General features: G+C 41.8%; 1 protein-coding gene and 3 non-coding genes across 4 annotated transcripts in view; all 4 read left to right on the top strand.

Moving 5' to 3' along the window:
• Wdr43 (WD repeat domain 43) overlaps nucleotides 1–13,479 on the top strand; it is a 36,443-nt gene that overhangs the window by 10,902 nt on the left and 12,062 nt on the right. The window contains exons 4-11 of the mRNA XM_040730790.1: nucleotides 2,156–2,276; nucleotides 3,807–3,943; nucleotides 5,265–5,367; nucleotides 6,925–6,989; nucleotides 8,722–8,893; nucleotides 10,180–10,266; nucleotides 11,416–11,550; nucleotides 12,600–12,731. Coding sequence (XP_040586724.1) covers nucleotides 2,156–2,276; nucleotides 3,807–3,943; nucleotides 5,265–5,367; nucleotides 6,925–6,989; nucleotides 8,722–8,893; nucleotides 10,180–10,266; nucleotides 11,416–11,550; nucleotides 12,600–12,731 — 952 coding nt within the window. The remainder of the gene's footprint in view (nucleotides 1–2,155; nucleotides 2,277–3,806; nucleotides 3,944–5,264; nucleotides 5,368–6,924; nucleotides 6,990–8,721; nucleotides 8,894–10,179; nucleotides 10,267–11,415; nucleotides 11,551–12,599; nucleotides 12,732–13,479) is intronic.
• On the top strand, nucleotides 3,277–3,361 carry LOC121133887. The gene has a single exon (XR_005870899.1). It is a non-coding gene; the product is annotated as a small nucleolar RNA SNORD53/SNORD92 (small nucleolar RNA).
• LOC121133885 lies at nucleotides 11,005–11,082 on the top strand. The gene has a single exon (XR_005870897.1). It is a non-coding gene; the product is annotated as a small nucleolar RNA SNORD53/SNORD92 (small nucleolar RNA).
• LOC121133886 lies at nucleotides 11,738–11,815 on the top strand. Its single transcript, XR_005870898.1, has one exon. It is a non-coding gene; the product is annotated as a small nucleolar RNA SNORD53/SNORD92 (small nucleolar RNA).

Here is a 13,479-nt window from a genome sequence, read left to right on the forward strand (position 1 = left end):
GTTGTGGGCTGGAGAGATGGCTCAGAGGTTAAGAGCAGTGCCTGCTCTTTCAGGGGTCCTGAGTTCAACTCCCAGCAACCACATGGTGGCTCACAACCATGTACCATTCAATCTGGTGCCCTCTTCTGGCATGTAGGCAGAACACTGTATATGTGATAAATACATAAATCTTTAAAAAAAAAAAAGCTTAGTTGTGCAGACAGATCTGCTGTGGTACGTCTCTAGTAGGTTGAGCCTTGGCAATCTATAATACTATAAAGTTCTCAGAATTAGAGTTACAGTTTCTTTGGGTTTAGTTGTCAACAGGGTAGGAGCATTAGTATTATCCTGTACAGGTGGGGATTCAGGATGCATCTCAGGTTCCTCAAGGCAGTGTGAGGGAGGGAGGGAGGGAGGGAGGGAGGGAGGGAGGGAGGGAGGGAGGGAGGGAGGGAGAGAGAGAGAGAGAGAGAGAGAGAGAGAGAGAGAGAGAGAGAGAGGCTGATCAGCAAGCCTGCTTGGCTCAGCGATTGCTAATTTTATTAATAAATTTATATTACATTTATTTTTAATGTGGGTATTGGGGATTAAACTCAGGTCTAGATGCTCAAGAGGCAAGTAGTTTACTGAGCTGTCTCTTCATTCATTTTTTGTTTTGTTTTGGTTTGGTTTTCGAGACAGGGTTTCTCTGTATTGTTTTAGAGGCTGTCCTGGAATTCGCTCTGTAGACCAGGCTGGCCTCGAACTCACAGAGATCCGCCTGCCTCTGCCTCCCGAGTACTGGGACTAAAGGCAGTGCGCCACCAACACCCGGCATTTCTTCATTCTTAGCAACATGTCTTTTTAGTGTGTTTTCAGTTGGTGCTTACATAATGAATAATGTCTGTAAGAAGCCTTAAATGATGGAAATCGATAAGAATTTGAGAAACATTTAGAAGTCAGTAAGGAAAAAGGAAGTGTTTTTGTACTTTGTTCCTTGAGTTCAAGTGTTTTCTGTTCATCAGCACTATTTGTCTTATGAATTGCCTGTTTATATCCTTTGTTGTAAGCATGAGTTTTTTTTGGCCCTGCAGGTCCCATGGCCTTTGAGCCCCAAATGAACACACAGATGCTATATTAATTATGAAACTGTTGGCCGGTGACTAGGCTTTTTGTTTTTGTTTTTTTATTTTTATTTTTTTGGTTTTTTGAAACAGGGCTTCTCTGTATTGTTTTGGAGGCTGTCCCGGAACTCCCTCTGTAGACCAGGCTGGCTTCAAACTGCCTGCCTCTGCCTCCTGAGTGCTGTGATTAAAGGTGTGTGCCATCAATAACTTGACTAGGGCTTTTTATTGACTGGCTCTCTTATTAGCCCATTTCTGTCAATCTATGTATTGCCACGAGGCTGTGGCTTACCCTGTAATGCCTGGCATGGTGTTACTCCTCCAGCAGCATCTTGACTCTGTCTGGTGGGCTCACTCTGCCTATCTTTTCCAGAATCCCCCTCTTCTCCTAGCCCCACATATCTTCCTGCCTGGCCAATCAGTGTTGAATAATTCATCAACCAATAAGAGAAATGTATACAGAATAACATTTCCCATCACTTTGTTTACATTTTGAGTTCTTACTGATACAAAGGAGTATTATCCCTTGTTTACAATTTTGACATGTGAACAGGCAGGTTCCCCATTGCTTATCACATACTTGTACAGGAAATTAGGCTCATGATTCTTCATCGGTAAAGATCTAGGCTAGGAATAACATTGGGGGCTGCAGAGAAACCATGCATTGCTAAGGGAATTAAAGACTGACTTGTCAGAGACAACAGGGATCTCTATGGAATAGGATCAACTTGTGTAGTCCAACTAGCAGTAACCGAGTTGTTTCCTGGGCATTGACAATCCACCTCCTGGGTCCCAGGATACATGGCTCTCTATGTTATGTTCTTTCAGCATTTATCCACCTATTTCCTGACACGTCAGTGAATTTTTATCCTGTGTTTACCTAAGGGAGATCTGTCTTCAGGGATGCTTTACCTTAGTGCTGTGTCAGGCTTAGTAACCTATGCAAGATTTTAGGGAATGCACTTGGCATGGGACCTTACTTAGCATTTTTAATGTCTGACTTATTGTTATTTTCTGCTCTGAATAAAGTTTCCTGTGTTCATTGTGATGTTTTGGTTCTCTCCACAATTTAGCAAATGGAAAGGAGACAATAGCAGCGTCAGTTCCCTGTGTATCAGCCCAGATGGAAAGATGTTACTTTCAGCTGGTCGAACCATCAAACTATGGGTTTTGGAGACCAAAGAAGTCTACAGAGTGAGTTAATCACATTGTTTGTAAGAGTGACAGTTCTATAGAGCACGTATATAGAAATTGGAGTCATAGAATATTGTTTAAGAATATGGGTCCTAGCTCAATTAGTAGAAGGCTTGCCTCGAGTGAATAAAGCTTTGGGCTCAATCCCAGCAACACATGTGTACGTGCGAGCACACACGCACACATGCGCGTGCTACACGCACGGTATTGTGGTTGCTCATCAGCACTTTCGGGAGGTGGAAGTAGAGGAGTGCTTAAGTTTAGGCTCTTGAGGCTTAGATAACAAAATAAGATTCAGTCCCAACAAAACTAACAAAAACCCAAGTTCTTTATTTGTTAAACAGAATTAGCATGGCTGGATTCCAGCTCAGTTAGTGGAGTTCTTGCCTATCGTGTGTGAAGCTGTAGGTTCAGTCCCTAGCCCTGAGTAAACCATACATGGTAATCCATGCTTGTACACATGTGCACAGTAAAAACAAAGGCACTAGGAGCAGAAGTCTCAGGTCTTCCTTGTATAGCAAGGCCAGCCTGGGCTACAGATCTCTTCAGGAAAAAAAGAAAGTTACCAGTTGTTTAAGTAATAGAATTAGGACCAGAGAGTTTTGGCTTAGAGACTGAGAGCATTTGCTGCTCTTCCAGAGGACCTAGGTTTAGTTCTCAGCACCCATGTTGTAGAGTAGGGGATCTTACATCCTATCCTCTTCTGGTCTCTTTGTGTTCCTGGTACATGGAGATACAAATAGGCAAAGTACCCATATACACAATGATTAAAAAAAATAACAGAATTAATAGAACACATATTTTAAATCTTGAGTCCAGTAATGCTCACATACATTTGAAAATGAGTAAAACAAGTGGAATTTGAATTAAGCCTTCATTATGCAATGATTATAGTTGTAATTTTTATGTGTACTAGCATTTTGTCTCTTTATAGTATATATGGTGGGGATTTGCTATCAGGAGTTTTAAATAACTTGCACTCAGGGTATTGAACTTGCCGGTGCTGTGATGATGCCTTAAAATTGTGGTTTCGACTCTCTGAGAGTACCATGAGGACCTGCAATTCCTTGGCTGTGTCTGAGCACCCTTTAAAAAAAAGATAGTGCTAAGTCCAAAATGGTGGTGCATGCCTGTGACCCCATACGTGAGAGAGGCTGAGGCAGGACAAGTTCAAGGTTGAGGTTAGCCTGGGCTGCATAGTTCTAGGATAACATGACTTAAGAGGTATCTTTGTTAAAGTTTGGTGTTTGTCTTGTTGTTTTTTGAGACTGTTTCACTGTGTAGTCCTGGAATTCACTATGTAAACAAGGCTGGTACTAAAGGCATGTAACACCACTGCCACCCCTTGATGGGTATTTTTTTTTAAGAAGGGAAAGGATTATAGCATAAGTAGCCTTTTGCTTAGAATGAATTTCAGCTGTAGGTACTGCTGTAAGATGTATGATGTAGCTTCCTCGAGATGCACAGGGACTTTTATTTTTGCACTGTTTTGAGTCCACCCTCTCCTAAAGGAGCTTTAACTTTCTCTAGCACTTCACAGGCCACTCGACACCAGTTTCATCACTTAGGTTCACTACCATCAGACCTAATGAGAGCCAGCCTTTTGACGGGATTACAGGTCTCTATTTCTTATCTGGAGCAGTACACGACCGGTTACTTAATGTCTGGTACGTACCTGGTTGGGATTGGGGAGACAACCTTGCCTTGGAAGACTCTCACAGTTTATGGGGTCAATATAATGCTAAGTTTGGTTTACTTTATTATATTGACTTAGATTAAGTTCCAGTTAGAATTGATCTTACTAAGAATTTAAATGCCTTTTTATATTATATAATTCCCAACATTTTTTGATATATTTCAAAATAATAATTGTTTGTGCATTTACTGCATATTAAATTAATTTAATTATCTTCTAGACTCATATAAAATTGTTTAATAGGAAATAAATTCACAGTAGTTATAACTAAATCTGAAGTATGTTTTTCTTTTTAGATTTTGTTTTGTATGTGCATGGGTGTTTTGTCTGCATGTAGGTCTGTGTACCACCTGTGTACCATGCATTCGGAGGCCAGAAGAGGGTGTCCGGGCTTGCACTGTGCATATGGACAGTTGTGAGCCATGGTGTGTGTGCTTCAGATTAAACTCAGGTTCTCTGAAAGAGCAGCAAGCGTTATTAACCACTGAGCCACCACTCCAGCTCCAAAGCATACTTTAAAATTCTTTTTTTAAATTTATTTATTTATTATGAATACAACACCCTGCCTCCATGTACACATCAGAAGAGGGCACCGGATCTCATTACAGATGGTTGTGAGCCACCATGTGGTTGCTGGGAATTGAACTCATGCCCTCTGGAAGAACAGTCAGTGCTCTTAACCTCTGAGCCATCTCTTTAAAATTCTTTATCATTTAATTTGTACCTAGCTTTATTGCTATAGAACTTAAAGTATACAGATTGAGTCTGGAGAGATAGTGTAGGTTACAAATGCTTGCTATACAAACATAAGGATCTGAGTTTGATCTCTAGAAAATACTTTATAAAGAGTAGAGTATGGCTGGGTGTTGGTGGTGCAAGCCTTTAATCACAGCACTCTGGAGGCAGAGGTAGACATGGTGTACAAAGTGGGTTCCAGAAAATTCAGGGCTATGCAAAGTAACGATCTTGAAAAAACATAAAAATAAGTAAATTGAATGAATTAAAACTTAAAAATGGTGTGTTGTAAGCTCTATTACACACATACAGACACGCACAGGAAGACATTTGGATACATAAAATAAAAATCTTTGGGGACTGGAGAGATGGTTCAACATTTAGAAAAGACTGCTTACTCCTCTTGCAGAGCTACCAGGTTAGTAGCTTCAGTTCCAGAGAACCTGACACCCCTTTTCTTCTGGTTTGTGTGGGCAATAGGCATGGACTAGGTGCATAAACTTACATAGTGCTTGGGCGAATCTGTCACCATACCTAACGGCTAGTTTGTTATCTAGGCAGGTCCGGTCAGAAAACAAAGAGAAGAGTGCGGTGATGTCTTTTACAGTCACAGATGAACCTGTCTATATTGACTTGACTTTGTCAGAGAACAAAGAAGAGGTAAATGGCCTGATGTGTGAGAATTGATTTTGGGTTCTACGAAAATTATGGGACTGGAGAGATAGCTTAGCGGATAAAAGTGTTGACTATGTAGGACCCCAAGAACTCCTGTCAAAGCTGTGTATTGTGGTAGCTGCATGTAATCCCAGCACTTGGGAGGTAGAGATTCAACAGGAGATCCTGCATTAGTAAATGAATCTGAGAGTGAGTGAGGAAAATAACAGCTCTGCGCCGCCCCCCCCCCATAATTTTTCTCTTTAAGTTGCTGAACTTTTTTTTGGCACAGAATTGTGTGGGAGTGGGCGGCTTAAGTACTTATATGTCTATGAGAGTGTACATGCCCATGTACATGTGGAAACCACACTGAGGACATTGGGTATCCTGCTCTGTCACTCTTCCTTAATCTTTTGAGGCAGTGTCACTAAGCTTGGAACAAGGGTGGTGGTGAGCAAGCCAATGGGATCCTCATCCCTTTCTTTCCACCTCCAGTCTGGGTTACATGTTTGCATGTGATCGTGCCTAACTGTGTAGACTCTGGGGATTTATTTGATCTCAAGTCTTCATGTTCTTATCCTCTGAGCCATTCATTGCTCCAACCCCAAGACATAGACAGACCTGAGACATAGGCTCCTCCTCTTCCTTCACAGATGGGAAGTGTTGTGGTGTTTTCTTCAGTCCTGGCTTCTATGATTGGGGCATTCCAGAGCCATGCAGCCATTCCCTTTCTTGTCAGAAAGAGCACATTTATCTTGGAGGTTCTTGGCCTAAACATTATTTATTTACAATCTTGACATGAACAACACTTTTTAAAAAATTAGTGTTTGTCAAGCTGGGCACGGTGGCACACACTTTTAATCCCAGCACTCAAGAATCTCAGTGAGTTCCAGGTTAGTCTGTTCTACATAATTCTAGGATGACCAGGGCTATATATAGAGAGACCCTTGTTTGTTTGTTTGTTCTACTTGAGAGAGGTTTCTGTTTAGCATTGACTGTCCTGGAAGTCGTTCTGTAGACCAGGTTGGCCTCAGAGGCGCTGAGATTAAAGGTGTGTACCAACACTGCCAATCTGAGATCCTACCTTAAACCCCCCCCCAAATGTGTTTGTGGGAGTGTTGCCAGAGGACAATTTTTGTAGTGTCAAGTCCCCATCTTTATATAGATTCTGGATGGCCAAATGGAAGTTGCTAGCCTTTCACGACGTGTCTTTACCTATTGGCTGAATCTTCTAGCTGTCCCCAAATGTTCTCCCCGCCCCTGGGTTTTTGAGATGGTTTCTCTGTGAAACAGCCCTGACTGTCCTGTAACTTACTCTGTAGACCAGGCTGGCCTTGTACTCACAAAGATCCGCCTGCCTCCCTCTTGCCTCCTAAGTGCTGGGAATAAACATGTGTGCCAAAACCTCCTGGCTCCAAATAATGATCTTTAAATTTGTTTCTGTTTTTTATTTGTTTTTTAATTCTAGTTACTAAGGAGGTGGGAAGAAGTTAGTTTTCAGGGGGTGAAATTGAAGTTGGGGTATATAATTGACTAGAATTGATCGACCACATTTTTTTCTAGCCTGTCAAGTTAGCTGTTGTTTCCAGAGACGGTCAAGTCCATCTTTTTGAACACATATTGAATGGGTAAGCAAGAAATTTCTAAGGCAGAAATGCTCATTCCTGTGTTCCTTTGTGTTGTAATCCACCTCACTCTTTGCATTATATCCCTGCTCATTCCATTAGATTATTGTGAAAGTACTCCCGATTACTTGTCTACATGAGTATGTGAAGAACTCAAGGGTTTGAGGTCATGGGCCATGTTATTTCTCTGGTTAGGAGAGTGGCTTTTTGTGAAGCATATATAGTGAGTATTGATGACAGTAATAAAAGTTGGAGAGAAAGTAGCTCAGGTGGAGAGATTGCATGTAGATTTGGGTGGTGCCTTGGTTTGTCTTCTGTGGTGGTTTCTTTTTGGTTTTTCAAGACAGGGTTTCCCTGTATTGTTTTGGAGGCTGTCCTGGAACTTGCTGTGTAGACCAGGCTGACCTCAAACTCACAGAGATCCTCCTGCCTCTGTCTCCCGAGTGCTGGGACTAAAGGTGTGCGCCACCAATGCCTGGCTCTGTGGTGGTTTCTTTGCATTTGCCTGTGTGTATGTAACTTATGATGTGTCCCTGTGCTGTTTCCTGATACTAAGAAGTAGGCCAAGAGTTAGGAACATTCTGGAGGCCAAGGGATGTAGCTGTGTCATGAGCTTGGCTAGAATGCCAAGTGTTGATCTCCAGCATACCAGGAGGGAAAAAAATACAAGGATTTGAATCTCCTCCCATTTAGCTCTCTCAAAGAATTTATGTTACGACTCATAACTAGCAAGGAAAATAATTTTATGTTTGGGAGTCAGCACAACATGAGGAACTGTATTAAAGAGTCAAAGCATTAGGAAGGTTGGGAACCACTGCACTAAGTCAGGTGGTGCTTCCCCCCCCCCCCCCCCATCATCAAGTTTTAAGCAGAGGACTGATGACCTTAGGTTCATGATAATTATTCGGTCAAAGCTGTTGGAAATAGATTAGAGAGGTAAAGGGCAAAACAGCTATGAAGTCAGGATACTAGGAGGGAGTTGGAAAGGTGGTATAATGTGACCCAGAACAGCGTGAGCTCACTGAGAATGAGTGGATAGCACGATTAATACAGTGTGAGGAAATGTGTGATTGGGGATGCCATGAAGGGCCTGGTTCTTGGAGTCTGGAGTCTTGGAGTCTGGAGTTTCAGAAGGATCTGGGAACCTCAGAGTTGGGAAGAGATGGCCATGAGCCAGTGAACAAATGTGGTGCTCATGATCCAGTAGGTGGCAGCAGGACGGAGAAGTAGTGCGGACCATTCAAAGGTTTTTTGGGATGAAAGGAAATTAATATCTTAAAATGTCAGTGGAGAACAAAAGTACACTTAAGTCCCCGATATAAGCAGTGTGGTAAGAAAACAGCTGTCACTCAGGACTGCGTGGATGAGCCAGGCAGGACAGTGTCCATGGAGAAGACATGGAGGGTGTGAACATCTCTCAAGTTGGGTACCAGAGGTTGTAGTGAGGCTTTGAGGGTTGAGAGTAATGGAGATGGAACTACTGGAAAAGGGTACATGTATGAAGGCTGAAGTTGATTTCAGTGAGAGATCATTTGAGAGTCTGCAGCCTCCTTTTACTATCAGAAATGGGGCAGAGGGGCAGTAGAATTTTAGGGCTGGTGTTGATAGGGACATACTAACTTTTGAAAGACATATCTTTCTGGCCACTTGTGATGGTATTGTGGAGATGAAGGGAGAGTTATGTATTGTGACTTGATGGCAATTTCAAATTTTCTAATCCTACTTTTATTCCTAGACACTGCAAAAAACCTTTGACTTCAAATTGCACAATTCAGATAGCAACACCTGGAAAAGGCAAGAAGTCAACACCAAAACCCATCCCTATTCTAGCAGCTGGATTTTGCTTAGACAAAACGTCCTTATTGCTTGTGTATGGCAACTGGTTTCAGCCTACTATTGAGCGAGTGGTAAGTAGACACATCTTTGAAGACAGCAATTCAGATTTTAAGAGGGGCATTTTGGCTAAGTTGGAATACTTTAGAGAAAATAAACAGCATTTTCCTTTAATTAAGACACTTTCAGTGGGTGGTTTAATTCTTTTTCTAAACCCAACAGGTAGAGTGTCCCCTCTTTGCTCTGTATCTTGTCTTGAGATGATGCTTCCTGTGTATGGACCTCACTTTGAACTAGTCCTAGTTTCATGTTCGTACTGTCCTACTGGATACTTTTTTTTGGTCAACATGTATATGACTTGAGTTGAATTTTGCTCAGTTACATAAAATGCATTACTTATTAATAGCCCTTAGTGGTGGTACCCATTGCATTTTCTAAATGGAAGTCCTGACATTTTTTTACTATAGAATTTTTTTTTAAATACTTACAAGTTCTCAGTAATGTCCAATGTGTTTAAGCTTAGCTTTATAATACTTTAACTTAGTAAGGCTCTTCAGGAACCAAATAAGCTTTCTCTCATTTATTAAAAGAATATTTTTTTGTTCTTCCTTGTAATGCCATGAATTAAACTCAGAGCCTCATTCATGCTAGACAAGCACTGTACCATGACACAGGCTCTTGCCTGGTACCCTTGACTGGCTATGAACTTTTAAGGGGTTCTTCTACTGTACTGGTGCTGTCAGTTCCAGTAAGTACTTTGATAATTGACTATGTACATAGAGTTTGATTAAACAAGAAAAGTCAGCTGCAGACTCTTTGGGATGCCCCTTTTCTAGATAACAGCCTTTGCTAGCTGTTTTGGTTTTATAGGTGTTAAGCATATGGAGTTACGTACATAGCGGCTTTCCTGGGAACATAAGTAGCCTGCTGCATGTGGCTCCTTCCCCCCAGTTGGCCATGGTGCCTGGGCATACACACCCTCTCAGAGCCGTCTGTTAATAAGCAGTGCTGTCCTCATCTTGTTTGTAGAAAGAGCTTGCTTAGGGAAATTTAGGGTAGGACTCAGTTTTGTGCATGGGTCTTTTATTTATGAGAATGTTGGACTATGTACCTTTTCCTGTAAATGAGAACTACTTGCTGGCCGTTTAAAAATTCTAGTGGTCCATAAACACTGCAGCAGTGCCTTCAATGTATGTGTCTACTCGGCTGCCATCGTCTGAATGGAGATTGCGGCCAGCATGGAGGTCTTCCGTACTTCTCATACTTTATGGAAACAAGTTGTTTGTTTCTCACATCGTTGGTGCTTGCTATGTTTGATGTTGCTTCTCTCCCCTTCCTCCCTTTGAAAAACCCCTTCCAGGCTTTGAACTCCAAAGATACTCATATATGTTTGGAAAGAGACATTTCCAATTGCTGGGCTCCAACGGTAGAGACGGCTATAACCAAGGTGAGCACATCACAAGCTTGATGTTAAGAATAATAGATTTGAGCCGGGCGGTGGTGGTGCACGCCTTTAATCCCAGCACTCGGGAGGCAGAGCAGATGGATCTCTGTGAGTTCAAGGCCAGCATGGTCTACAGGGCTAGTTCCAGGACAGTTTCCAAAGCCACAGAGAAACCCTGTCTCAGGAAAAAAAGAAAAGAAAAAAGAAAAAGAAAAGAATAATAGATTTGGCTAAACTGAATTGAATATAGTGCCATGTTAGAGTGGCTTCATTTGTTTTTTATCCTGTCTCTTGAGATACAGTTTTGCTATTTAGCCTAGATTGAAACTCATGATTCTTCAGCCTTGGTGCTGGGGTTCTAGGTATTTGCAGTACCACACCTGGCTCCTAACTAAGTTCTCTAAAGTGCTCTTCAAGCTCTTTTCTTAGAGATGTGAGACTGCTTTTAGACATAAAGGTTACAAAACTTGTTCTGTGCTGTTAGTGTGGTGCATGGTGGACGTGAATTCTGTAGACAGAGTGCGTGTTAATAACAGATTTCAGTGTTGCTCATCAGTCTCAGAACTTGAAAGAGTACAGCTTTGTTTAGCTGTATGTTGTATTTCAGGGTAAAATCAAACCACAGTAGAGCTGGAGTTCATTGCTACTGGGACCATCACTGTGGCATTCTGTTTTGAGTATAACTTGTTGACATACATGTAGCTGCCTTGTTGGTGATGAACTAGGAAGGAAAGCCAATCCATGCTGTGATGATAGTCACATGGTTTCGCATCTGGCTGAATTTCAGTGATGACACCTTTCTCTTGGCTGTCTGAGCATGGTTGGCAAAGATTTGGTTTTGGAGGTTTTCGGGTATGTAACTTAAGCAGTTTTAAGTCACAACTTTTTTTGTATTTGGTAGATATTATTTTCCTTGATTTATACTCTTAATGAGATATTGCAGACTTTAAAGCCGTGAACTTTTTAACCAATATTTTAAGTTTGTTTGCCAACATTCAGTTCACATTTTTGTCTTGATTTCCTGTTGTGGTGAGTATATTGTATTGCTAGTCTAATGGAAAAGCCTTTGGAGAGAGAGCTGGTTGCTTTCTCTAGTAGGAAGCATGAGAACTAAGTTACATCTTTCCCACACCTTGATACTGTGTGTGACAGGTGAGAACACCAGTGATGAGTTCGGAAGCTAAAGTTCTGGTGCCTGGCATTCCTGGACATCACGCACCGATCAAGCCGCCTCCACTCTCACAGCCTAAGGAGGTGGAGAACAAGAGGAAATTGGGCAGTAATGAGGTAATGACCGCTTACTTGGGTTTGAGAGACTGGGGGAGTATATTGGGTAGAGCTGGAGCTAGTTCTTCTGAAGCGAAGATGGAAATAATGCTATCCCCTACACTGAAGCCTTCAACGGTTTTGCTATCTTCTACTTTTGTCATTTCTAGTAGCTCTATAGATCAAATTGGATAGGTTAAGTCAGGATTTGCTGTGATGACTTTGATTGGGTTTCGCATACTGCTGAGTTCCCATGATGCCTCCTTTCTCTTGGCTGTCTGAGCAATCCTGCCTGGTTATGTGCCAGTTGGTCTTGTAAATGATGGTCATAGTCACTTTCAGGGGTTAAAAGGTTTGGTATTTTAAACATTTATTACATTTACTTATTTATTAGTTCATATGTGCATGCATGTGTGTATGCCTCTGGCTGGGAGGGTTGGGCATGAATAGAACAGTTGTATCCTGTCTGCCATGTGTGTGGAGGCTGAGGATGATTTGGTATAATTGGTTCTCTTCTTCTACCTTCTGGGTTCTGGGGATTGGGATTAAAGTCCAGTTGGTAGGCTTGATAATAATAGCTCTTTTCCTTGTGTAGTAAGATGCCAGATCCTTTCTGTTTTTAATCTTCCCAGAACTGGGACTAGTATTTCTATGTTCATGGCATGTGCCTCTCTTTAAAAAAGAGTAATAAAAATTATGTTACGTGTGTTTTGTCCACATGCATGTCTGTATTGTGTGTGTACAGTGCCTGTAGAAGCCAGAGGAGGGCATCAAATCCCTTGGAACTGGTGTTCAGTGATAGTTGTGAGCAGCCATGTGGGTGCTGGGACCCAAACTGGGGTCCTCTGGGCGAGCAGCCAATGCTCTTAACTTGTGAGCTGCTCCTTTAGTCCCCTGTGTGCCTCTTCAGGCGTTCTGCTAGACTGTGGGAACTTGGTTTGTAGCTCTTTCCACAGTACTACTGTGGTGATGAGATTCTTTGTGTTTCTGTGGCTGAGGTACGACTCTGAGCTTGTTTGCAGCCTCCCAATCCCTGTCTGGTTAACTTAGCAGGTGTTTCCATTCTGTAGGCTAGCATCGAGGAACGCCTTGGAGCCATGGATCTGGATAGAAAAGGAAGGAAGGATGACGTTCTGCAGACAACCAGCTTCCCCATCCTTCTCACACAGGGCCTAGAAAGCAATGATTTTGAAATGTTAAATGTAAGTATTGCAACAGATTTTCAGTGAACTGAGAAAGTAGAAACTTTTGGACTGGAACTCTGAGAATGCATAGTCATGTCATGTAGCAACTGTAACTTTTTTTTTAGTGTGAACTTAGTCAAATGGTACGCTTGGTGGCAATATATAGTCACCAACCTACCATGGGAGTGTGTTATTTTCTTAAACTTGGAATGCATTTTCTCATAGAAATGGTATTTTGAATTGTTGGGTTCCTTAGGCTTTAGTTTACAAAAGCCCGTATAAAGTGCAGCTGAATTATAACACTCAGCATTCTAGATCACAATTTATATTTTTTTCTGTAGGAAAATGCGTTCCTGAGTTTTTACTCTGGATTCCAGAAACTTATTTCCCCTGGCCGTGAAAGGGGGCAGTGAGGTGGAACCTTGGCAATGGGTAGGAGTTCGGGGGGGAGATTCAAGAGGGTTGGGGGCTATGTTATTGTGTAGTTCTAGAAACTCAAGGAAGCATTAGAAATGTCTGTAAGGTGGTGACTGATTGTAGGAAACTACTCAGTTTGGCTATCTTAAATCCTAGTGATCTACACAGAAAAATGACAAATAGGACTTAAGTACTGCCTCACCAGTCAGTGCAGTTTTCATGACTTAGCAGTATTAGTTCAGTCAATATAAACCTGGAACTTGTGATTTTTCACTTGATTGCAATGATTTATCTAATATTTCTGTCTAAAGTAATCTTGTATAGAGAGAGGAGGCCAGCAGGTCTAAAA

The sequence above is a fragment of the Mesocricetus auratus genome, unplaced genomic scaffold (genome assembly GCF_017639785.1).
Source record: "Mesocricetus auratus isolate SY011 unplaced genomic scaffold, BCM_Maur_2.0 Super-Scaffold_100024, whole genome shotgun sequence".
Lineage (NCBI taxonomy): Eukaryota > Metazoa > Chordata > Mammalia > Rodentia > Cricetidae > Mesocricetus > Mesocricetus auratus.